Source organism: Salmo salar, chromosome 11, assembly GCF_965601325.2.
Source record: "Salmo salar chromosome 11, fSalSal1, whole genome shotgun sequence".
NCBI lineage: Eukaryota > Metazoa > Chordata > Actinopteri > Salmoniformes > Salmonidae > Salmo > Salmo salar.
In genome coordinates, this window is record NC_138301.1 from 122384559 (window position 1) to 122408470 (window position 23912).

Here is a 23912-nt window from a genome sequence, read left to right on the forward strand (position 1 = left end):
GGGACAGAGAGGGAAACGGTGTCACGTTAACTAGGGACAGAGAGGGAAACGGTGTCACGTTAACTAGGGACAGAGAGGGAAACGGTGTCACGTTAACTAGGGACAGAGAGGGAAACGGTGTCACGTTAACTAGGGACAGAGAGGGAAACGGTGTCACGTTAACTAGGGACAGAGAGGGAAACGGTGTCACGTTAACTAGGGACAGAGAGGGAAACGGTGTCACGTTAACTAGGGACAGAGAGGGAAACGGTGTCACGTTAACTAGGGACAGAGAGGGAAACGGTGTCACGTTAACTAGGGACAGAGAGGGAAACGGTGTCACGTTAACTAGGGACAGAGGGGGAAACGGTGTCACGTTAACTAGGGACAGAGGGGGAAACGGTGTCACGTTAACTAGGGACAGAGGGGGAAACGGTGTCACGTTAACTAGGGACAGAGAGGGAAACGGTGTCACGTTAACTAGGGACAGAGAGGGAAACGGTGTCACGTTAACTAGGGACAGAGAGGGAAACGGTGTCACGTTAACTAGGGACAGAGAGGGAAACGGTGTCACGTTAACTAGGGACAGAGAGGGAAACGGTGTCACGTTAACTAGGGACAGAGAGGGAAACGGTGTCACGTTAACTAGGGACAGAGAGGGAAACGGTGAACTGCAGCTAGAAGACAGAGGGAGGAGATGAAACTGCAGGCGGAAGGAGAAATGAAGGGAGATTTACATTTTTGCTGGTTTGTTTTCAGATAGTGGGAGATTCACCCAGAATCAGAGAGGAGGAAAAAGAGGCAGAGAACAGAGGAGGATGGTAAACAGGGAAGGGGAGGAGGAAGGAAACAACAGAGGAAGCTGTTCTTTGTTCTCTTACATTGTGTGGCAGGTGTCCTCAGAGAGAGAGAGACGGAGACAGAGAGAGAGACCCAGTCCATACTGTTAGGTGTACTTGTGCTGTATTCGTCCATTTCCCCAGTGTTACTTCAGCAAGGAATTCAAAAAGGCCTCGAGAGGAGGAGTGCAGGTAGCTTTGGATGGAGCAGCAGAATATTGTCTTGTGTTTGCAGGTTTTAGCAGAAATCCCTCCAGAAGCTCCAATTTCCTTCTGAATCCCCTCTTTTTCTGCTCTCTCTCTCTCCCTCTGATCCGTTTTCTCTCTCTCTCTCTCTCTGTGATCCTTCTCTCCCTCCTAGCAGGTGATAAAGGGAGGACAGAGGTGTGCAGGTATAATCTATGTTCTAAATCGCGAGCCAGGCCAGGTTTAGAACAGGGGTAAGGGAAGCATAATTACCTCCGTGTACATGTGTCCACGTGCGTGCGTGCCAGCACACTTTAGCATGTTTTGTCTTGTCATTTCCGGTGTCAACATTCAGTATGTGCCTTAGACCGCTGCGCTCCCGAGTGGGAGTGGGCTTCCGAGAGGGAGAGGGAGTGGGCTCCCGAGAGGGCTCCCGAGAGGGAGAGGGAGTGGGCTCCCGAGAGGGAGAGGGAGTGGGCTCGGGAGAGGGCTCGGGAGAGGGAGTGGGCTCCCGAGTGGGAGTGGGCTCCCGAGTGGGAGTGGGAGTGGGCTCCTGAGAGGCCTATAAGCTCCAGAGTGGTGCAGCAGTCTAAGGCACTGCATCTCAGTGCTAGAGGCGTCACTACAGAGCCTGGTTCGATTCCAGACTGTATCACAACTGGCTGTGATTGGGAGTCCCATAGGGCGGAGCACAATTAGCCCAGCGTCGTCCGGGTTTGACCGGGGGTAGGCCATCATTGTAAATAAGAATTTGTTCTTAACTGACTTGCCTTGTTAAATAAAAGGTTAAATAAATAAAATTATTAAATGCAATTAAATATATATATATAAAAATGTAATGTTATTAAAGCCAGTCCTTCCCTGAACTGTTTTCTGTAGATAAATCACTGAGGACCCCTAGTGGTGATGACTGGTCACTGACATCTAGAGAGGCAGAGAGTACATCCTCTAATAATCTCACCCTTCTCCCAGTGTCCACTTGTTCACTTCCCTTCACTGATTTGAAAGGAAATGACTGCTATAAGAAAAATGGTGGTCCCACTAAACCAATCCAATGCTTTGAAATGTATGGTACTTCAGGAGGAAGAGCAGTGTTCAGTATGTCATGTTGTTGAAGCCAGACTCCCTCTCTTGATCTCTGTAGCAGCTGAGGACCCCTAGTGGTGAGGACGGGTCACTGACAGCTAGAGAGGCAAGGCAGAGGTGTTTGGAAGAGCAGGGGGTGTATTCATTAGAACACAGTATATAAAAACATTTTTGCAACGGAAATATGCAGTACCAGTCAAAAGTTTAGACAGACCTACTTATTCCTGGGTTTTTCTTTATTTTTACTATTTTCTACATTGTATGATAATAGTGAAGACATCAACACTATGAAATAACACATATGGAATCATGTAGTAACCAAACAAGTGTTAAACAAATCAAAATATATTTTATATTCTTCAAAGTAGCCACCCTTTACCTTGATGACAGCTTTGCACACTCTTGGCATTCTCTCAACCAGCTTCACCTGGAATGCTTTTCCAACAGACTTGAAGGAGTTCCCACATATGCTGAGCACTTATTAAGGATCCCCATATGTTTTCAAATAAATGCAATTTTTCTGGCCTCTAAATTGATTTTGACAAACAAATCGGTCATAAAAACAATCTATGCTGATGAGTTTCAGTCAACCCCTCCATCCATCCCTACCTCTCCCTCCCCTGCATCCATCCATCCCTACCTCTCCCTCCCCTGCATCCATCCATCCCTACCTCTCCCTCCCCTGCATCCATCCATCCCTACCTCTCCCTCCCCTGCATCCATCCATCCCTACCTCTCCCTCCCCTGCATCCATCCATCCCTACCTCTCCCTCCCCTGCATCCATCCATCTCTACCTCTCCCTCCCCTGCATCCATCCATCCATCCCTACCTCTCCCTCCCCTGCATCCATCCCTACCTCTCCCTCCTCTGCATCCATCCCTACCTCTCCCTCCCCTGCATCCGTCCTACCTCTCCCTCCCCTGTATCCATCCCTACCTCTCCCTCCCCTGCATCCATCCATCCCTACCTCTCCCTCCCCTGTATCCATCCCTACCTCTCCCTCCCCCGCATCCATCCATCCCTACCTCTCCCTCCCCCGCATCCATCCATCCCTACCTCTCCCTCCCCCGCATCCATCCCTACCTCTCCCTCCCCTGTATCCATCCCTACCTCTCCCTCCCCCGCATCCATCCATCCCTACCTCTCCCTCCCCTGCATCCATCCATCCCTACCTCTCCCTCCCCTGCATCCATCCATCCCTACCTCTCCCTCCCCTGCATCCATCCATCCCTACCTCTCCCTCCCCTGCATCTATCCATCCCTACCTCTCCCTACCCTGCATCCATCCATCTCTACCTCTCCCTCCCCTGCATCCATCCATCCCTACCTCTCCCTCCCCTGCATCCATCCATCCCTACCTCTCCCTCCCCTGCATCCATCCATCCCTACCTCTCCCTCCCCTGCATCCATCCATCCCTACCTCTCCCTCCCCTGCATCCATCCATCCCTACCTCTCCCTCCCCTGCATCCATCCATCCCTACCTCTCCCTCCCCTGCATCCATCCATCCCTACCTCTCCCTCCCCTGCATCCATCCATCCCTACCTCTCCCTCCCCTGCATCCATCCATCCCTACCTCTCCCTCCCCTGCATCCATCCATCCCTACCTCTCCCTCCCCTGCATCTATCCATCCCTACCTCTCCCTCCCCTGCATCCATCCATCCCTACCTCTCCCTCCCCTGCATCCATCCATCCCTACCTCTCCCTCCCCTGCATCCATCCATCCCTACCTCTCCCTCCCCTGCATCCATCCATCCCTACCTCTCCCTCCCCTGCATCCATCCATCCCTACCTCTCCCTCCCCTGCATCCATCCATCCCTACCTCTCCCTCCCCTGCATCCATCCCTACCTCTCCCTCCCCTGCATCCATCCCTCCATCCATCCCTACCTCTCCGTCCCCTGCATCCATCCCTACCTCTCCCTCCCCTGCATCCATCCCTACCTCTCCCTCCCTCTGTCCTGATATCCCTGCCCACCGTCCATCCGTAGCTCCATCCTTCCTTGACCCCCCCCTCAGATATCGTATCAAGCTGGACAGTGATGCTGAGCAGTATGGGGGACATGGTCGGCTGGACACGGACACAGAGTTCTTCACCGAACAGGAACCATTTAAAGGTGTCAACGACCAATGGCAGCCACACTCTTTGAAGGTAGGCTACGGTACCGCTGTGTGGGTGCTGGGTCCTAGGTAGGTTCCTCTGCAGCCCCTGTGTGATTCTACTTTGCTTCATGTACTTTTTGGAAATGTGCAGAGCTTTTTTTACCCGTGTTGTTGGTGACAGAGGCAGGTTGTGGCATACGCACATACAGACACACACATCTTATAAAATGAAGGTTAGTGTCCTGCTAATCTCACACAGAATATGCCGTTTCTGCTCCCAATTACTGTCATTCTCTCCTCTGTCTCTCTGTGTCTCTGTCTCTCTCTGTGCTCGTCTCTCTCTCTCTCTCTCTCTCTCTCTCTCGGTCTCGTCTCTCTCTGCCCCCTCGCTGTCTCGCTCTCTCTCTGTGTCTCTGTCTCTCTCTGTGTCTCTGTCTCTCTCTGTGTCTCTGTCTCTCTCTGTGTCTCTATCTCGCTCTCTAAGGGCTTTATTGGCATGGGAAACATATGTTAACATTGCCAAAGCAAGTGAAGTAGATAATAAACAAAGTGAGATAAACAACATTTACACTTACAGAAGTTGCAAAAGAATAAAGACATTCCAAATGTCATATTATTTCTATATACGGTTTTGTAACGATGTGCAAATAGTTAAAGTACAAAAGGGAAAATAAATAAACATAAATATGGGTTGTATTTACAATGGTGTTTGTTCTTCACTGGTTGACCTTTTCTTGTGGCAACAGGTCACAAATCCTGCTGCTGTGATGGCACACTGTGGTATTTCACCCAGTAGATATGGGACTTTATCAAAATTGGGTTTGTTCTCAAATTCTTTGTGGATCTGTGTAATCTGAGGGAAATATATGTCTCTAATATGGTCATACATTTGGCAGGAGGTTAGGAAGTACAGCTCAGTTTCCACCTCATTTTGTGGGCAGTGTGCACATATCCTGTCTTCTCTTGAGAGCCAGGTCTGCCTACGGCGATCTTTCTCAATAGCAAGGCTATGCTCACTGAGTCTGTACATAGTCAAAGATTTCCTTAAGTTTGGGTCAGTCACAATGGTCAGGTATTCTGCCACTGTGTACTCTCTGTTTAGGGCCAGATAGCATTCTAGTCTGCTCTGTTTCTTTGTTTTAATTCTTTCCAATGTGTCAAGTAATTATCTTTTTGTTTTCTCATGATTTGGTTGAGTCGAATTGTGTTGCTGTCCTGGGGCTCTGTGGGGTCTGTTTGTGTTTGTGAACAGAGCCCCAGGACCAGCTTGCTTAGGGGACTCTTCTCCAGGTTCATCTCTCTGTAGGTGATGGCTTTGTTATGGAAGGTTTGGGAATCACTTCCTTTTAGGTGGTTGTAGAATTTAACGGCTCTTTTCTGGATTTTGATAATTAGCAGGTATCGGCCTAATTCTGCTCTGCATGCATTATTTGGTGTTCTACGTTGTACACAGAGGATATTTTTGCAGAATTCTGCATGCAGAGTCTCAATTGGATGTTTGTCCCATTTTGTGAATTCTTGGTTGGTGAGCGGACCCCAGACCTCACAACCATAAAGGGCAATGGGTCCTATAACTGATTCAAGTATTTAATGGCTTCTATAACTGATTAATGTATTTTTAGCAAGATCCTAATTGGTATGTCGAATTTGATGTTCCTTTTGATGGCATAGAAACCCTTCAGATCGTTCACAGCTTATTTCATTTATTTTTTTAACCTTTATTTAACTAGGCAAATCAGTTAAGAACAAATGTTTATTTACAGTGGAAATATACAATGGCCAAACCCAGACAACGCTGGGCCAATTGTGCACTGCCCCAATCACAGCCGGTCGTGGTTGTGATACAGCCTGGATTCGAACCAGGGACTGTAGAGACGCCTCTAGCACTGAGATGCAGTGCCTTAGACCATTGTGCCACTCGGGAGTTACCTGTGGTGCGGATGTTTAGGCCAAGCTGTGTATTGTTTTTTGTGGGCAACGGTGTCAAGATTGAATTTATATTTGTGGTCCTGGCAACCTCCTTGGTTGGGACAGAAGCACCAGATCATCAGCAAACAGTAGACATTTGACTTCAGATTCTAGTAGGGTGAGGCCAGGTGCTGCAGACTGTTCTAGTGCCCTCGCCAATTTTGTTGATATATACAGTTGAAGTCGGAAGTTTACATACACTTAGGTTGGAGTCATTAAAACTAGTTTTTCAACCACTCAAACTATAGTTTTGACAAGTCGGTTAGGACATCTACTTTGTGCATGAGACAAGTCATTTTTCCAACAATTGTTTACAGACAGATTATTTCACTTATAATTCACTGTATCACAATTCCAGTGGGTCAGAAGTTTACATACAGTAAGTTGACTGTGCCTTTAAACAGCTTGGAAAATTCCAGAAAATGATGTCATGGCTTTAGAAGCTTCTGATAGGCTAATTGACATCATTTGAGTCAATTGGAGGTGTACCTGTGGATGTATTTCAAGGCCTACCTTCAAACTCCGTGCCTCTTTGCTTGACATCATGGGAAAATCAAAAGAAATCAGCCAAGACCTCAGAAAAACAATTGTAGACCTCCACAAGTCTGGTTCATCCTTGGGAGCAATTTCCAAACGCCTGAAGGGACCACGTTCATCTGTACAAACAATAGTACGCAGGTATAAACACCATGGGACCACGCAGCCGTCATACTGCTCAGGAAGGAGACGCGTTCTGTCTCCTAGAGATGAACGTACTTTGGTGCGAAAAGTGCAAATCAATCCCAGAACAACAGCAAAGGACCTTGTGAAGATGCTGGAGGAAACAGGTACAAAAGTATCTATATCCACAGTAAAACGAGTCCTATATCGACATAACCTGAAAGACCGCTCAGCAAGGAAGAAGCCACTGTTCCAAAACCGCCGTTAAAAAGCCAGACTACGTTTTGCAACTGCATATGGGGACAAATATCATACTTTTTGGAGAAATGTCCTCTGGTCTGATGAAACAAAAATACAACTGTTTGGCCATAATGACCATCGTTATGTTTGGAGGAAAAAGGGGAGGCTGGCAAGCCGAAGAACACCATCCCAACCGTGAAGCACGGGGGTGGCAGTATCATGTTGTGAAGGTGCTTTGCTGCAGGAGGGACTGGTGCACTTCACAAAATAGATGGCATAATGAGGAGGGGAAAATTATGTGAATATATTTAAGCAACATCTCAAGACATCAGTTAGGAAGTTAAAGCTTGGTCGCAAATGGGTCTTCCAAATGGACAATGACCCCAAGCATACTTCCAAAGTTGTGGCAAAATGGCTTAAGGACAACAAAGTCAAGATGTTGGAGTGGCCATCACAAAGCCCTGAACTCAATCCTATAGAAAATTTGTGGGCAGAACTGAAAAATCGTGTGTGAGCAAGGAGGCCTACAAACCTGACTCAGTTACACCAGCTCTGTCAGGAGGAATGGGCCAAAATTCACCCAACTTATTGTGGGAAGCTTGTGGAAGGCTACCCGAAACGTTAAACAATTTAAAGGCAATACTCCTTGAGTGTATGTAAACTTCTGACCCACTGGGAATGTGATGAAAGAAATAAAAGCTGAAATAAATAATTCTCTCTACTATTATTCTGACATTTCACATTCTTAAAATAAAGTGGTGATCCTAACTGACCGAAGACAGGGTAATGATAATGCAGAGGATCTTCCCAAGTTTGCTGTTGACGCCATGCTAGTTATTGGGTTCAAATCTGTCTCCACTTGTAACGGCCGTCGTTAGAATTAGACCAAGGTGCAGCAGAGGATGTGTTCATCTTCAGGAATTTATTACAGAAAGAACATGTTAGACAAAAAAACCGACAGCCAAACAGTCCTGTCAGGTGCAAACACTAAACAGAAACAATTACCCACAAAACCCAAAGGAAAAACATGCTCCTTATGTGTGACTCCCAATCAGCAACAACGAGCTTCAGCTGTGCCTGATTGGGAGCCACACACGGCCCAAAACAAAGAAATACAAAAACATAGAAAAAGGAACATAGAACGCCCACCCAATGTAACACCCTGGCCTAACCAAAATAAAGAACATAAACCCCTCTCTATGGCCGGGGCGTTACAGCAGTTTTGTGAATTGGGGTGATCAGTCCTTGGTTCCAAATATTGGGGAAGATGCCAGAGCTGGATGATGTTAAAGAGTTTAGCTAATTGGAATTTGTGGTCTCTCTATATTTTATCATTTCATTTAGGATACCATCAACACCACAGGCCCTTTTGAGTTGGAGGGTTTATATTTTGTCCTGTAGTTCATTCAATATATTTGGAGAATATTCAGAGGTTAAAACTTACCGTGGGATTTAAAGGAAATATATGGGAATTAACGGAAATATATACAAATGTAATATTAATACCATTTAAATGTCGATGTTTTTTTTGCATTGGATATATTTACCAATTTGTTTATTTATTTTACCATTCATATGGAGACAGAAACATAAACCTTTTACCGTGGCATTTGTAGACATAATTGCAAATGATTAAATCCTTCCAATAGAAGTAAAAAAAAATAAAACAATTTAGTTACTAATTGAACTTTAATTAAATGATTTGACTCTTCACATGGGATGATTTGACTGAACAACAAAAGGGAATATTGAATGATCCCCAATGATCCATCGCATCTCCCAAAAACATTTCAACATACATCTGTAAAATGATAGTCTAGAAACTAAAGCTTTCGTTGTCTTCCTCTCAGGCTTCCATGACTGCTCCCTGGACCTCCTCAATGTCCACCTCTTGAATATCAGACTATGAGGCCTCATCTTTACTGTCACTTTCCAACCTTGTTGTGGATGGCTCGTTGTCAGGCTCAAAAAACCTCAAATTTGCCCGGATGGCCACCAATTTTTCAACCCTTGTATTGGTCAGCCTGTTGTGTGCTTTGGTGTGTGTGTTCCCAAACAAGGACCAGTTGCGCTCTGAGGCGGCTGATGTTGGTGGGATTTGGAGGATGATGGAGGCAACAGGGGAAAGAGCCTCAGATCCACAAAGTCCCTTCTACCAGGTGGCTGATGAGATGTTGGCACGACTGCCATATTGCATCTCCATCCCAAAGCCTTTGCTTGGAAGTGTACTTCACCAGACTGCCAAGAACCTTGCCCTCATCCAGGCCAAGGTGGCGAGACACAGTAGTGATGACACCATAGGCCTTGTTGATCTCTGCACCAGACAGGAAGCTCTTGCCAGCATAGGTCCAACATGTACGCTGCAGCGTGTATGGGCTTCAGGCAGAAGTCTTCACGCTTTTTGATGTATTTCATAACTGCAGTTTCCTCTGCTTGGAGCAACAGTGAAGTGGGCAGGGCAGTACGGATTTCTACTCTGACATCTGCAAGCAGAGTCTGAACATCAGACAGGATGCCATTGTCTCCCTCAATCTGTGCAATGGCTACTGCTATAGGTTTCAGGCTGCTTACCACTCTCTCCCAAAATACATCATCCAGGAGGATCCTCTTGATGGGGCTGTCCATATCGGCAGAGTGTGATATGGCCATTTCTTGGAGAGACTCCTTTCCCTCCAGGAGACTGTCAAACACGACGACACCACCCCAACAGGTGTTGCTGGGCAGCTTCAATGTGGTGCTCTTATTCTTCTCATTTTGCTTGGTGAGGTAGATTGCTGATGAGCCTTCACATACCTAACCATTTCCTTGGCTCTCTTGTAGAGTGTATCCATTGTTTTCAGTGCCATGATGTCCTTGAGGAGCAGATTCAATGCATGAGCAGCACAGCCAATGGGTGTGATGTGAGGGTAGGACTCCTCCACTTTAGACCAAGCAGCCTTCATGTTCACAGCATTGTCTGTCACCAGTGCAAATACCTTCTGTGGTCCAAGGTCATTGATGACTGCCCTCAGCTCATCTGCAATGTAGAGACCGGTGTGTCTGTTGTCCCTTGTGTCTGTGCTCTTGTAGAATACTGGTTGAGGGGTGGACATGATGTAGTTAATTATTCCTTGCCCATGAACATTCGACCACCAATCATAGATGATTGCAATACAATCTGCTTTCTCTGATTTTGCTTGATCTTCACTTGAACTCTGTTGAACTCTGCATCCAGCAAATGAGTAGATAAAGCATGTCTGGTTGGAGGGGTGAATGCTGGGCGAAGAACATTCAGAAATCTCTTCCAATACACATTGCCTGTGAGCATCAGAGGTGAACCAGTTGCAAACACAGCTCGAGCAAGACATTCATCAGCATTTCTCTGACTACGTTCCTCCATTGAGTCAAAGAAACTTCTGAATCCAGGAGAACCATGAGCTGTTGCTATCGATAAGGTGTCTGATTCATCATTTTCACCTCCAATAGAAGTAGAGGGACTTTAGTCAGAGGTTGCTTGTTGTGAGCCCTGAGGGAACTTTATGCACTTGGCCAGATGATTCTGCAGTGAAATGTCTCCACACATCAGATAGTGCCAAATATATACTGCTCAAAAAAATAAAGGGAACACTTAAACAACACATCCTAGATCTGAATGAAAGAAATAATCTTATTAAATACTTTTTTCTTTACATAGTTGAATGTGCTGACAACAAAATCACACAAAAATAATCAATGGAAATCCAATTTATCAACCCATGGAGGTCTGGATTTGGAGTCACACTCAAAATTAAAGTGGAAAACCACACTACAGGCTGATCCAACTTTGATGTAATGTCCTTAAAACAAGTCAAAATGAGGCTCAGTAGTGTGTGTGGCCTCCACGTGCCTGTATGACCTCCCTACAACGCCTTGGCATGCTCCTGATGAGGTGGCGGATGGTCTCCTGAGGGATCTCCTCCCAGACCTGAACTAAAGCATCCGCCAACTCCTGGACAGTCTGTGGTGCAACGTGGCGTTGGTGGATGGAGCGAGACATGATGTCCCAGATGTGCTCAATTGGATTCAGGTCTGGGGAACGGGCGGGCCAGTCCATAGCATCAATGCCTTCCTCTTGCAGGAACTGCTGACACACTCCAGCCACATGAGGTCTAGCATTGTCTTGCATTAGGAGGAACCCAGAGCCAACCGCACCAGCATATGGTCTCACAAGGGGTCTGAGGATCTCATCTCGGTACCTAATGGCAGTCAGGCTACCTCTGGCGAGCACATGGAGGGCTGTGCGGCCCCCCAAAGAAATGCCACCCCACACCATGACTGACCCACCGCCAAACCGGTCATGCTGGAGGATGTTGCAGGCAGCAGAACGTTCTCCACGGCGTCTCCAGACTCTGTCACGTCTGTCACGTGCTCAGTGTGAACCTGCTTTCATCTGTGAAGAGCACAGGGCGCCAGTGGCGAATTTGCCAATCTTGGTGTTCTCTGGCAAATGCCAAACGTCCTGCACGGTGTTGGGCTGTAAGCACAACCCCCACCTGTGGACGTCAGGCCCTCATACCACCCTCATGGAGTCTGTTTCTGACCGTTTGAGCAGACACATGCACATTTGTGGCCTGCTGGAGGTCATTTTGCAGGGCTCTGGCAGTGCTTCTCCTGCTCCTCCTTGCACAAAGGCGGAGTTAGCGGTCCTGCTGCTGGGTTGTTGCCCTCCTACGGCCTCCTCCACGTCTCCTGATGTACTGGCCTGTCTCCTGGTAGCGCCTCCATGCTCTGGACACTACGCTGACAGACACAGCAAACCTTCTTGCCACAGCACGCATTGATGTGCCATCCTGGATGAGCTGCACTACCTGAGCCACTTGTGTGGGTTGTAGACTCCGTCTCATGCTACCACTAGAGTGAAAGCACCGCCAGCATTCAAAAGTGACCAAAACATCAGCCAGGAAGCGTAGGAACTGAGAAGTGGTCTGTGGTCCCCACCTGCAGAACCACTCCTTTATTGGGGGTGTCTTGCTAATTGCCTATAATTTCCACCTGTTGTCTATTCCATTTGCACAACAGCATGTGAAATTTATTGTCAATCAGTGTTGCTTCCTAAGTGGACAGTTTGATTTCACAGAAGTGTGATTGACTTGGAGTTACATTGTGTTGTTTAAGTGTTCCCTTTATTTTTTTGAGCAGTGTACATTTCCATATACAGATAAATAAACTCAGCAAAAAAATAGAAAAGTCCTCTCACTGTCAACTGCGTTTATTTTCAGCAAACTTAACATGTGTAAATATTTGTATGAACATAACAAGATTCAACAACAGAGACATAAACTGAACAAGTTCCACAGACAAGATCTTGAGAATCAAATCAAATGTATTTATATAGCCCTTCTTACATCAGCTGATATCTCAAAGTGCTGTACAGAAACCCAGCCTAAAACCCCAAACAGCAAGCAATGCAGGTGTAGAAGCACGGTGGCTAGGAAATACTCCCTAGAAAGGCTAAAACCTAGGAAGAAACCTAGAGAGGAACCAGGCTATGAGGGGTGGCCAGTCCTCTTCTGGCTGTGCCGGGTGGAGATTATAACAGCACATGGCCAAGATGTTCAAATGTTCATAAATGACCAGCATTATCAAATAATAATAATCATAGTAGTTGTCGAGGGTGCAACAAGTCAGTAACACAAGAGTAAGTGTCAGTTGGCTTTTTCATAGCCGATCTTTGAGAGTATCTCTACCGCTCCTGCTGTCTCTAGAGAGTTGAAAACAGCAGGTCTGGGACAGGTAGCACGTCCGGTGAACAGGTCAGGGTTCCAGCAGGTCTGGGACAGCAGGTCTGGGACAGGTAGCATGTGAAAGAAGCACGGTGGCTAGGAAAAACTCCCTAGGAAAAACTCCCTAGAAAGGCCAAAAACCTAGGAAGAAACCTAGAGAGGAACCAGGCTATGAGGGGTGGCCAGTCCTCTTCTGGCTGTGCCGGGTGGATATTATAACACAACATGGTCAAGATGTTAAAATGTTCATAAATGACTAGCATGGTCAAATAATAATAATCATAGTAGTTGTCGAGGGTGCAACAAGCACGTCCGGTGAACAGGTCAGGGTTCCAGAGCTGCAGGCAGAACAGTTGGAACTGGAGCAGCAGCACGGCCAGGTGAACTGGGGACAGCAAGGAGTCATCAAGCCAGGTAGTCCTGAGGCATGGTCCTAGGGCTCAGGTCCTCCGAGAGAGAGAGAAAGAAAGAGAGAATTAGAGAACCCACCCCAGAATCAGCTGTACATGTGATGGAAGAATGCACTGTGCATACAGAGGATTGCAATTCCATTGAATTGGGGATAGTTTAACTAAAATATGCCACAAGACCTATCCCAGAAAAAAAAGGTTCACTGTTATAAACTAACTTTTTGGATGAATTTAAGCAAAAATCCCCAAATTCCAGGGCTTAACTTCCCATGAAAAATGTCCAGAATAATTTACCGGAAAGTTTCCATCCCTTTGCAACCCTAATTGCAGAATCCAGTGGGTTCTGTTAGTCTTTTAATAGTTGATTATAAGATTTGTATTTGATCATGTATATGTTTTTGCTGTTTGTTCTTTATTGTAGGGCCAAAAGGTTTACCCATACATCTCTGTTTTGGATAGATAATTCTTTGTGTTGTTGTTTGTTTAGTGTTTTCCAATTTCCCCAGAAGTGGTTATATTCTATGGATTCTTCAATTACATTGAGCTGATTTCTGACGTGCTGTTCCTTCTTTTTCCGTAGTGTATTTCTGTATTGTTTTAGTGATTCACCATAGTGAAGGCGTAGGCTCAGGTTTACTGAGTCTATGTTTTTGGTTGGATAGGTTTCTCAATTTCTTTCTTAAGTTTTTGTAATCTCTCTCTGCTGGTTCTCTGTCACTGTTTAACCCTGTTCCTAAACTCTCTCTCTCTCGCTCGCTCTCGCTCACTCACTCGCTCGCTCTCTCTCTCTCTCTCTCAGAATTATAGATAGTAGTTATTCTCTGTATCTAAACTCACTCTGCTGATTGATCATTGGACTGCAGTCCTCATTACACACACCCCTTTTTCATCCATCCTTTCCTCCTCCCTCATCCCGCTGTATCGTCTCCTCCTCCCTCCACTCCTCCTCCCTCCATCCCGCTGTATCCACTCCTCCTCCCTCATCCCGCTGTATCGTCTCCTCCTCCCTCATCCCGCTGAGATAGATTTCTGTCATTCTGAGCACCGTGGGTGGACGCCATAATGGGTTATGGTAAATTGATCAAATGGCCAGTAAATAAAACATTTAAAAATCCCATTCACGTAGTTCGGTGTCACATTTTCATGACAGACAGACTGTCATAGTCCGTGTAAGTAGGTGGCAGGGAAGTCAGGTGCAGGAGAAAACAGAGTGGTTTAAAAATTGAATATTTATTTCCAAAACCAACGTAGAAAAAGAATCCGGGTAAAACAATAACCCGTCGCACACCGATACAGAAACAACACGTACATAACAAACAAACAATCACCCACAGAGAAATGAAGGGAATCAGAGGGTTAAATACACAACATATAATTACTGGGATATGAAACAGGTGTGTAAAGAGACCAGACAAAACCAATGGAAAATGAAAAACTGATCAATGGTGGCTAGAAGGCCGGTGACGTCGACCGCCGAACACCACCCGAACAAGGAGGGGCATCGACTTCAGTAGAAGTCGTGACAGACAGACAGACAGACAGACAGACAGACAGACAGACAGACAGACAGAGTTGAGGTATTCATTTAGTGGTTTGGCTTAAAACAAAAATAATGTAAAAATGATGTGCTATTATCAAGTATTCTCGCGGCTCGCTAGAGCATTGTGGACTGCGGTGGGGCAGTGGTCTGAACAGGGTGCTCCCGCTCCGAGCAACACAGGTTCAATCGCAGTCTATCTTTTACTGATCAGCCTGCATACAGCGCCTTCAGAAAGTATTCACACCCCTTGACTTTATCCACATTTTGTTGTTACAGTCTGAATAAAAAAAATGATTAAATTGACTTTTTTTTGTGTGTGTGTCACTGGCCTACACACAATACCCCGTAATGTCAAAGTCGATTTTAGTTTTTTTAATTGTTTGCAATTTAATTAAAAAAGGAAAGCTGAAATATATTGAGTCAATAAGTATTCAACCCCTTTGTTATGGCAAGTTCAAGAGTAAAAATGTGCTTAACGATTCACATAATAATAGTGTTTAACATGATTTCTTAATGACTACCTCATCTCAGTATCCCACACATACAATTATCTGTAAGGTCACTCAGTCGAGCAGTGAATTTCAAACACAGATTCAAAGACCAGGGAGGTTTTCCAATGCTTCACAAAGGGCACCTATTGGTAGATGGGTAAAAAAATGTAAGCAGACAGTTAATATCCCTTTGAGCATGAAGGTATTAATTACACTTTGGACGGTGTATCAATACACCCAGTCACTACAAAGATACAGGCGTCCTTCCTAACTCAGTTGCCGGAGAGAAAGGAAACCGCTCAGGGATTTCACCATGAGGACAATGGTGACTTTAAAACAGTTACAGAGTTTAATGGCTGTGATAGGAGAAAACTGAGGATGGATCAACAACATTGTAGTTACTCCACAATACTAACCTAAATGACAGAGTGAAGGGAAGGAAGCCTGTACAGAATAAAAAATATTCCAAAACATGCATCCTGTTTGGTGTACATCCTGTTTGCAACAAGGCACTGAAGTAATGGTAACACTTTACTTCACACCCAGCGTCATATCGCGTCATAACTATAACAGGTGACATAACCTGTTTATAATATGGGCTTAACAAGTCATAACCATGTAATATGTCCTAACAGCTGACATAACCTGTTATATTGTCCTAACAGCTGACCGCATATTATAACCTGTTATAATATGGTCATAACACGTCATAACCATGTCATATGTCCTAATACCTGTCAAGTAAAGTGTTACTGAAACAATACTGCATAAAAATTGTCGCAAAGTAATTTACTTTTTGTCCTGAATACAATAGACAGCTGCAAAAAATATAGATAAACTGTAGTCAGTACAGTTTATCAGAGAGTTTATCATGAGGTATTCTAACTCGGGTGAGCAAAACCTCGAGACTTCCTTAATATGAGATCACGCACCAGCTGTTGTTAACAAAGAGACACACCTCTTCCCTGTTAGTCTTATCCGAGGCTGCCGACCGGTCCTGACGATGCCCAGAAAAGCCAGCTAGATGCATATTATTCATGTCCTTGTTCATCCACGACTCTGAGAAACAGTATATTACATTTGTTCAGGTCTCGTTGATAGGATAGTCTCTAATGGAGCTCATCCAGTTTATTCTCCAGTGATTGATAGGATAGTCTCCAATGGAGCTCATCCAGTTTATTCTCCAGTGATTGTATGTTCGCCAATAGAACGGAGGGTAGAGGTAGTTTATTTACTCATGGACGTAGTCTGGCCAAAGTAGTCTGGTAGTCTGGCCAATGTAGTCTGGTAGTCTGTGGAGAGGATGGGGGGATGGGGAGTAGAGGAGAGGGGGGATGGGGAGAAGGGGGGATGGGGAGTAGAGGAGAGGAGAGGGGGGATGGGGAGAAGGGGGGATGGGGAGTAGAGGAGAGGAGAGGAGAGGGGGGATGGAGAAGGGAGGGGGGTGTGGAGGTGTTCAGTCCCAGACAGTGGGCTATTCCCCTTCCCTGCGTGTGTGTGTGTGTGTGTGTGTGTGTGTGTGTGTGTGTGTGTGTGTGTGTGTGTGTGTGTGTGTGTGTGTGTGTGTGTGTGTGAGCGAGAGTGTGAATTGATTGTTAATGGCTGCTATTTGTCAGGCCTTTAGCCTGCTGGGATCCCCAGGAACGGTTCCACACACTGTGGAATCTTGGATGAGTGATCAACAATGTATTACAGAACTCCTAACAGCACAGTATGATTTTCCTCTCCTCTCTCTGTCTCTTTGTCCCTCTCTGTCCGTCTCTCTGTCCGTCCGTCTCTCTCTGTCCCTCTCTCTCTCTCAGGTCTACATTCCCTGCCGGACAGCGCTGGTTCTGGCCAATGAGGAGCTAGATTACTGTTACTAAGGAAGAGGGGTTGAGGGCTCCTGGTAGTTGGATGCCCCATAATAACCTGATGACATCAGAGGGGAGAGGATGCAGAGGGGAATCTATTTAACCCTGATCTGTATCACACACACACACACACACACACACACACACACACACTCCAACACACACACACACACATATATACACACACACATACATACACACACACATACACACACACACACACACATATACACACACAGGCCTTTTCGCCAGTTACTGCAGTTTAATAGACCTCGTCTTACACATAGAGAAAAAGGGGACATAGTCAAGGCCTTTTCAGTCATTTCTGATATTAGTTTTACGCGTACACAAGGTGACTTCAGTCTTATAAGTAGAAGAAAGGGACACGGAGTCAGATTTATGTATGTTAGTTAATAATAAAGTGCCTTTTTTATTATTGTGTTTGAACGCTGTATGTGTGAGTAGAAACGCTAGAGAGGGATCTGCCTCAATGGGACCCTAATCCCTACTAATAGGGATTCTGGTCAAATGTAGTGCGCTATGTAGGGAGTTATTTGTGCCTTTTTTTATTTTTTTTATTGTCTGTTAGTTTACTGTGTGTTGGAGGGAGGAAACAGAAACGCAGCTTACAAAACAGATGATGTGAAAACAGTGTTTAGGGTAATAATCTGTTTACTGTATTGTGAATGCCGTTGTCTAAAAAAGTTTATTACGGTAGACTGGGAATTTAAATAAAATATAAACTTGTACTGTGATAGATGAAGCAATAAAATGAATAAGGATATTCTGTCTCTTTCTGATTCTTTACTGGTGATAATATCAGAACAGGAAGTACACTATTCATTTAAACTGATCTCAGAACAGGTGAAGGGTAACTGTGAAATAGACTATTCATTTAAACTGATCTCAGAACAGGTGAAGGGCACCTGTGAAATAGACTTCATTTAAACTGATATCAGAACAGGAAGTAACCTATTCATTTAAACTGATATCAGAACAGGTGAAGGGCACCTGTGAAATACACTTCATTTAAACTAGGGATAATATCAGAACTGAGTAGTACACATACGGTGTATTCTAACACATCTGGCTTAGTGAAAAGCCTGAGTGGTATCCTACGGAGCAAGCTAGATCTACTCAGGGTTTTCTAAAGCTAACCAGCTTCAGTTAGCTTCACATTCCAGGTTAAGGCTTCATCCCTACTACGGCTGGGGAAATATTGCTCCTCTTCATTCTGCCGCTCATTCTAGCAGGTTTATAACTGCTCGTCACACGTGGCTAGTATAACTCAGAACTCTTCATTGAGACTATCGATGAAATAATTGAATTAAGTCATACAAAAGAGTCCGTGTGTGAAGTTTCAAATGCATTCTGTCATTACTAAATGTTGAAGCCGGAAGTTTACATACACCTTAGCCAAATACAATTCCTGACATTTAATCCAAGTAAAAATTCCCTGTTTTAGGTCAGTTAGGATCACCACTTTATTTTAAGAATGTGAACTGTCAGAATAATAGTAGAGAGAATTATTTATTTCAGCTTTTATTTCTTTCATCACATTCCCAGTGGGTCAGAAGTTTACGTACACTCAAGGAGTATTTGGTAGCATTGCCTTTAAATTGTTTAACGTTTCGGGTAGCCTTCCACAAGCTTCCCACAATAAGTTGGGTGAATTTTGGCCCATTCCTCCTGACAGAGCTGGTGTAACTGAGTCAGGTTTGTAGGCCTCCTTGCTCGCTCACACTTTTTCAGTTCTGCCCACAACTTTTCTATGGGATTGAGATCAGGCTTTGTGATGGCCACTCCAATACCTTGACTTTGTTGTCCTTAAGCCATTTTGCCACAACTTTGGAAGTATGCTTGGGGTCATTGTCCATTTGGAAGACCCATTTGCGACCAAGCTTTAACTTCCTGACTGATGTCTTGAGATGTTGCTTCAATATATCCAAATAATTTTCCTTCAGGCTTTTGGAAATTGCTCTCAAGAATGAACCAGACTTGTGGAGGTCTACAATTTTGGGCTGATTTCTTTTGATTTTCCCATGATGTCAAACAAAGAAGCACTGAGTTTGAAGGTAGGCCTTGAAATACATCCACAGGTACACCTCCAATTGACTCAAATGATGTCAATTAGCCCATCAGAAGCTTCTAAAGCCATGACATAATTTTCTGGAATATTCCAACCTGTTTAAAGGCACAGTCAACTTCGTGTATGTAAACTTCTGACCCACTGGAATTGTGGGTTAAATAATTAAATAATCTGTCTGTTAACAATTGTTGGAAAAATTACTTGTGTCATACACAAAGTAGATGTCCTAACAGACTTTCCAAAACTATAGTTTGTTAACAAGAAATGTGTGGAGTGGTTGAAAAACAAGTTTTAATGACTCCAACCTAAGTGTATGTAAACTCCCGACTTCAAATGTATATATTTCTTTAATTTACAAAAAAACATTTTATTAATAAAATATTTAATCAATCTTCCTCAAATGAAGGGGATGATGAAGCAATCTTTGCAAGAGGGAGGGAATCTCATTTCATTGGTCCTCAACTCACGGCTTTGTCATTTCATTTAGGGTAAGGACAGAGTAAGCCGTAAGTTAGCCTGCCCCAAAGGCGGTTAGTTCTGAAGGATTCCATAGAAATTTACCTAAAAAGGTGAGCCACTTTCGTATGACCGGTTTTTCCGAGTTGAACTCAGAGTTGACCCAAGTTACCTCACTAACTCAAACCTGCTTCGAAGGTTGTCAGGGATCTGGGATGATGGTGTTGATAATGTGCGCCAGGTATTACAGACTGGGTCAGGGAGAGGTTTAAACGCTCAGTGAAGACACTTGCCAGCTAGTCAACGCTCTCTGAGCACACATCCTGGTAATCCGTCTGGCCTGTGGTCTTGTGAATTTTAACCTGTTTAAAGGCATAACTCACATCGGCTACAGAAAGCAAGATAACAGTCGTCTGGAACAGCTGGTGCGCTCATGCATGGTTCAGTGTTGCTTGCCTCGAAGCGAGCATAGAAGGAATTTAGCTTGTCTGTTAGAATCTCGTCACTGGGCAGCTCACATCCAGGTTTCCCTTTGTAGTCCGTGATAGTTTGCAAGCCCTGCCACATTCGACAAGCATCAGAGGTGGTGTAGAAGGATTCGACGCCAAGATAACAGTCGTCTGGAACAGCTGGTGCGCTCATGCATGGTTCAGTGTTGCCTGTATTGACGTTTTGACTGTTTGATGGCTCGTCAGAGGTCATAGGGGGATTTCTTATAAGCGTCCGGATTAGTGTCCCTACTCCTTGAAAGCGGCAGCTCTAGCCTGTAGCTCAGTGCGGATGTTGCCTGTAATCCATGGCTTCTGGTTGGGATACATACAGTGCCTTCGGAAAGTTATTCTGACCCCTTGACTTTTTTCCACAATTTTTTTTTTTTTAAACAACCTTAGCAATCTACAGTACACACAATGCCCCATAATAACAAAGCGAAAACAGGTTTTTAGATTATTTTTTTTTTTAAAACATACCTTATTTACATAAGTATTCAGACTCTGCTATGAGACTCAAATTGAGCTCAGGTGCACCCTGTTTCCATTGATCATCCTTGACATGTTTCTACAACTTGATTGGAGTCCACCTGTGGTAAATTCAATTGATTGGACATGATTTGGAAAGGCACACACCTGTCCATGTAAGGTCCCACAGTTGACAGTGCATGTCAGAGCTTGTTTCGAGGCACAGATCTGGGGAAGGGTACCAAAACATGTCTGAATCATTGAAGGTCCCCAAGAACACATTGGCCTCCATCATTCTTAAATGGAAGAAGTTTGGAACCAGCAAGACTCTTCCTAGAGCTGGCTGCCTGGTCAAAGTGAGTAATCGGGTGAGAAGGGCCTTGGTCAGGGAGGTGACCAAGAACCCAATGGTCACTCTGACAGAGCTCCAGAGTTCCTCTGTGGAGATAGGAGAACCTTCCAGAAGGTCAACCATCTTTATAACAATCTACCTATCAGACCTTTATGGTAGAGTGGCCAAACGGAAGACACTCCCCAGTAAAAGGCACATGACAGCCCGCTTGGAGTTTGCCAAAAGTCAACTAAAGACGACTCTCAGACCATGACAAGATTCTCTGGTCTGATGAAACCAAGATTGAACTCTTTGGCCTGAATGCCAAGCGTCACGTCTGGAGGAAACCTGGCACCATCCCTACGGTGAAGCAAGGTGGTGGCAGCATCATGCTGTGGGGATGTTTTTCAGGGACTGGGAGGCTAGTCACGAACGAGGCAAAGATGAACGAAGGGTTTAGCAAAGTACAGAGAAATCCTTGATGAAAACCTGCTCCAGACCGCTCAGACTGGGGCGAAGGTTCACCTTCAAACAGGATAACGACTCTAAGCACACAGCCAAGACAACGCAGGAGTGGCTTTGCGACAAGTCTCTGAATGTCCTTGAGTGGCCCAGCCAGAGCTCAGACTTGAACCCGATCGAACATCTCTGGAGAGATCTGTAAATAGCTGTGCAGCGACGCTCCCCATCCAACCTGACAGAGCTTGAGAGGATCTGCAGAGAAGAATGGGAGAAACTCCCCAAATACAGGTGTGCCAAGCTTGTAGCGTCATACCCAAGAAGACTCGAGACTGTAATCGCTGCCAAAGTTGCTTCAACAAAGTACTGAGTAAAGGGTCTGAATTTTTTTAAAGAAATTAGCAAAAATGTATAAAAACCTGTTTTTGCTTTGTCATTATGGGGTACTGTGTGTAGATTGATGAGGGGGAAAAAACGATTTCATCCATTTTAGAATAAGGCTGTAACCTAACAAAATGTGGAAAAATTCAAGGGGTCTGAATACTTTCCGAAGACACTGTGTACGGTCACTGGGGATGACGTTGTCTTCAACAAGTCCAATATTTACAGGTTTTGAGGAAGAGGGATTGAGGTTTTTAAATGGTGCAGTATTTAGCAACTATAATAAGAGTCTGGTAGCAACAGCTGTGGTGTATGTGTGTGCGGTACGTGACCTCATTCTCCGATATCGACTGCCTGACAGTAAGGTCGTGACCAGCTTGTGGCTGGTGTGTGGGTCCTTCCTCGGGCACTGTTTTAAGTAGATGACCTGGATAGGTGGGAGTACGGTCCCAGTGATTTATTGGGCTGTCTTCATCACCCGATGGTTTACAAACACTTCATAAGGCCTATATTTTACAGTAGTATAAATCCTTCATAAGGCCTATATTTTACAGTAGTATAAACCCTTCATAAGGCCTATATTTTACAGTAGTATAAACCCTTCATAAGGCCTATATTTTACAGTAGTATAAACCCTTCATAAGGCCTATAGTTTACAGTAGTATAAACCCTTCATAAGGCCTATATTTTACAGTAGTATAAACCCTTCATAAGGCCTATATTTTACAGTAGTATAAACCCTTCATAAGGCCTATATTTTACAGTAGTATAAACCCTTCATAAGGCCTATAGTTTACAGTAGTATAAACCCTTCATAAGGCCTATATTTTACAGTAGTTAAAACCCTTCGTAAGGCCTATAGTTTACAGTAGTATAAACCCTTCGTAAGGCCTATAGTTTACAGTAGTATAAACCCTTCGTAAGGCCTATAGTTTACAGTAGTATTAACCCTTCGTAAGGCCTATAGTTTACAGTAGTATAAACCCTTCGTAAAGCCTATAGTTTACAGTAGTATTAACCCTTCGTAAGGCCTATAGTTTACAGTAGTATAAACCCTTCGTAAGGCCTATAGTTTACAGTAGTATTAACCCTTCGTAAGGCCTATAGTTTACAGTAGTTTAAACCTGGCCGCGCTTTATATTACGTGTGGCTTCTAAAAGGCTTCACAAAGCCTTCATAAACTCTACAGAAATATGTTACAAATCATCTATAACCATATGTCATGCTTTATAAAGGTTCGTAAGTGGCATAACTGTGTGACATAAACCTGTGCTTTATAAAAGGTTGCATAAGCACTGCTTAATAAAGGCCTTATAAATCATATTACACTGAGGTTTTATTAAGCATTTATAATCCTGTCATGTATCTCGATAGAGCATAGCAACACCAGGATAGTGGGTTCCATTCCCGGGACCACCCAGATATAAAAATGCATTCACGCATGACTGTAAGTCAATTTGGATAAAAGTGTCTGCAAAATTGTATATATTATATTACTGTAAAACATTTCTAGGATGGCCCAACCTCTTGCCCACTTGGCTGCATAGCAAATATTGGACCTGACCTTAACTTTCCCCACAATGCTGTTCTGCAGGATGACACACATTCTAAAGTGCAGTCATGCACAGCAAAAAAACGTTGGTAGGGTCTTTTAAAAACCGTGTACATTTTTTTGCAATTTTATTTTATTTTTATTATCAGATTTCCCCAAGTTGTTTAGTAGATAAAACAACTAAATTCAATTTTCTGTGTTCACAACAATGCTTAAACCACGTCAGGGAAAGACTTTTGAGGTCTGGGTAAAATCTAAGAATGTTTTATTTTAGTGTAGTTGCCCTTTAATTCAGTGTGCATGCCCTGCACTGTTGTTTGGTTAGCGAGTTTACTAGTAAGCTAACCTTTATTTATTGTAAATTAAATTACTCTGCAGCAGTTAAGTTTCCAGTTAGATTTCATACTGTAGTTACTTAAGTAGTTATTTTCAAATAATTTTGGTAATTTCACAGCAATTTCTTCCAAGACGAAATGTAGCTAGCTAGCAGGCTCAGCTAAATAAAAATCCCCTGAGAGACAGCCATGTCTCATAGTCACGTCATGAGATTTGTAAATGAAAGAGGAATGTAAGAATTGAATGGAGTTTTCCA

The 23912-nt window shown here is 44.3% G+C and overlaps 1 protein-coding gene across 1 annotated transcript in view; it reads left to right on the forward strand.

Annotated features, from left to right (window-relative positions):
- The window catches only part of gbe1a (glucan (1,4-alpha-), branching enzyme 1a), a 148024-nt gene extending 130144 nt beyond the window's left edge, over nucleotides 1-17880 (forward strand). The window contains exons 15-16 of the mRNA XM_014129886.3: nucleotides 4110-4242; nucleotides 17046-17880. Of these exons, the coding sequence (XP_013985361.3) occupies nucleotides 4110-4242; nucleotides 17046-17108 (196 nt within the window). The 3' untranslated portion in view covers nucleotides 17109-17880. The remainder of the gene's footprint in view (nucleotides 1-4109; nucleotides 4243-17045) is intronic.
- The last annotated feature ends 6032 nt before the right edge of the window (nucleotides 17881-23912 follow it).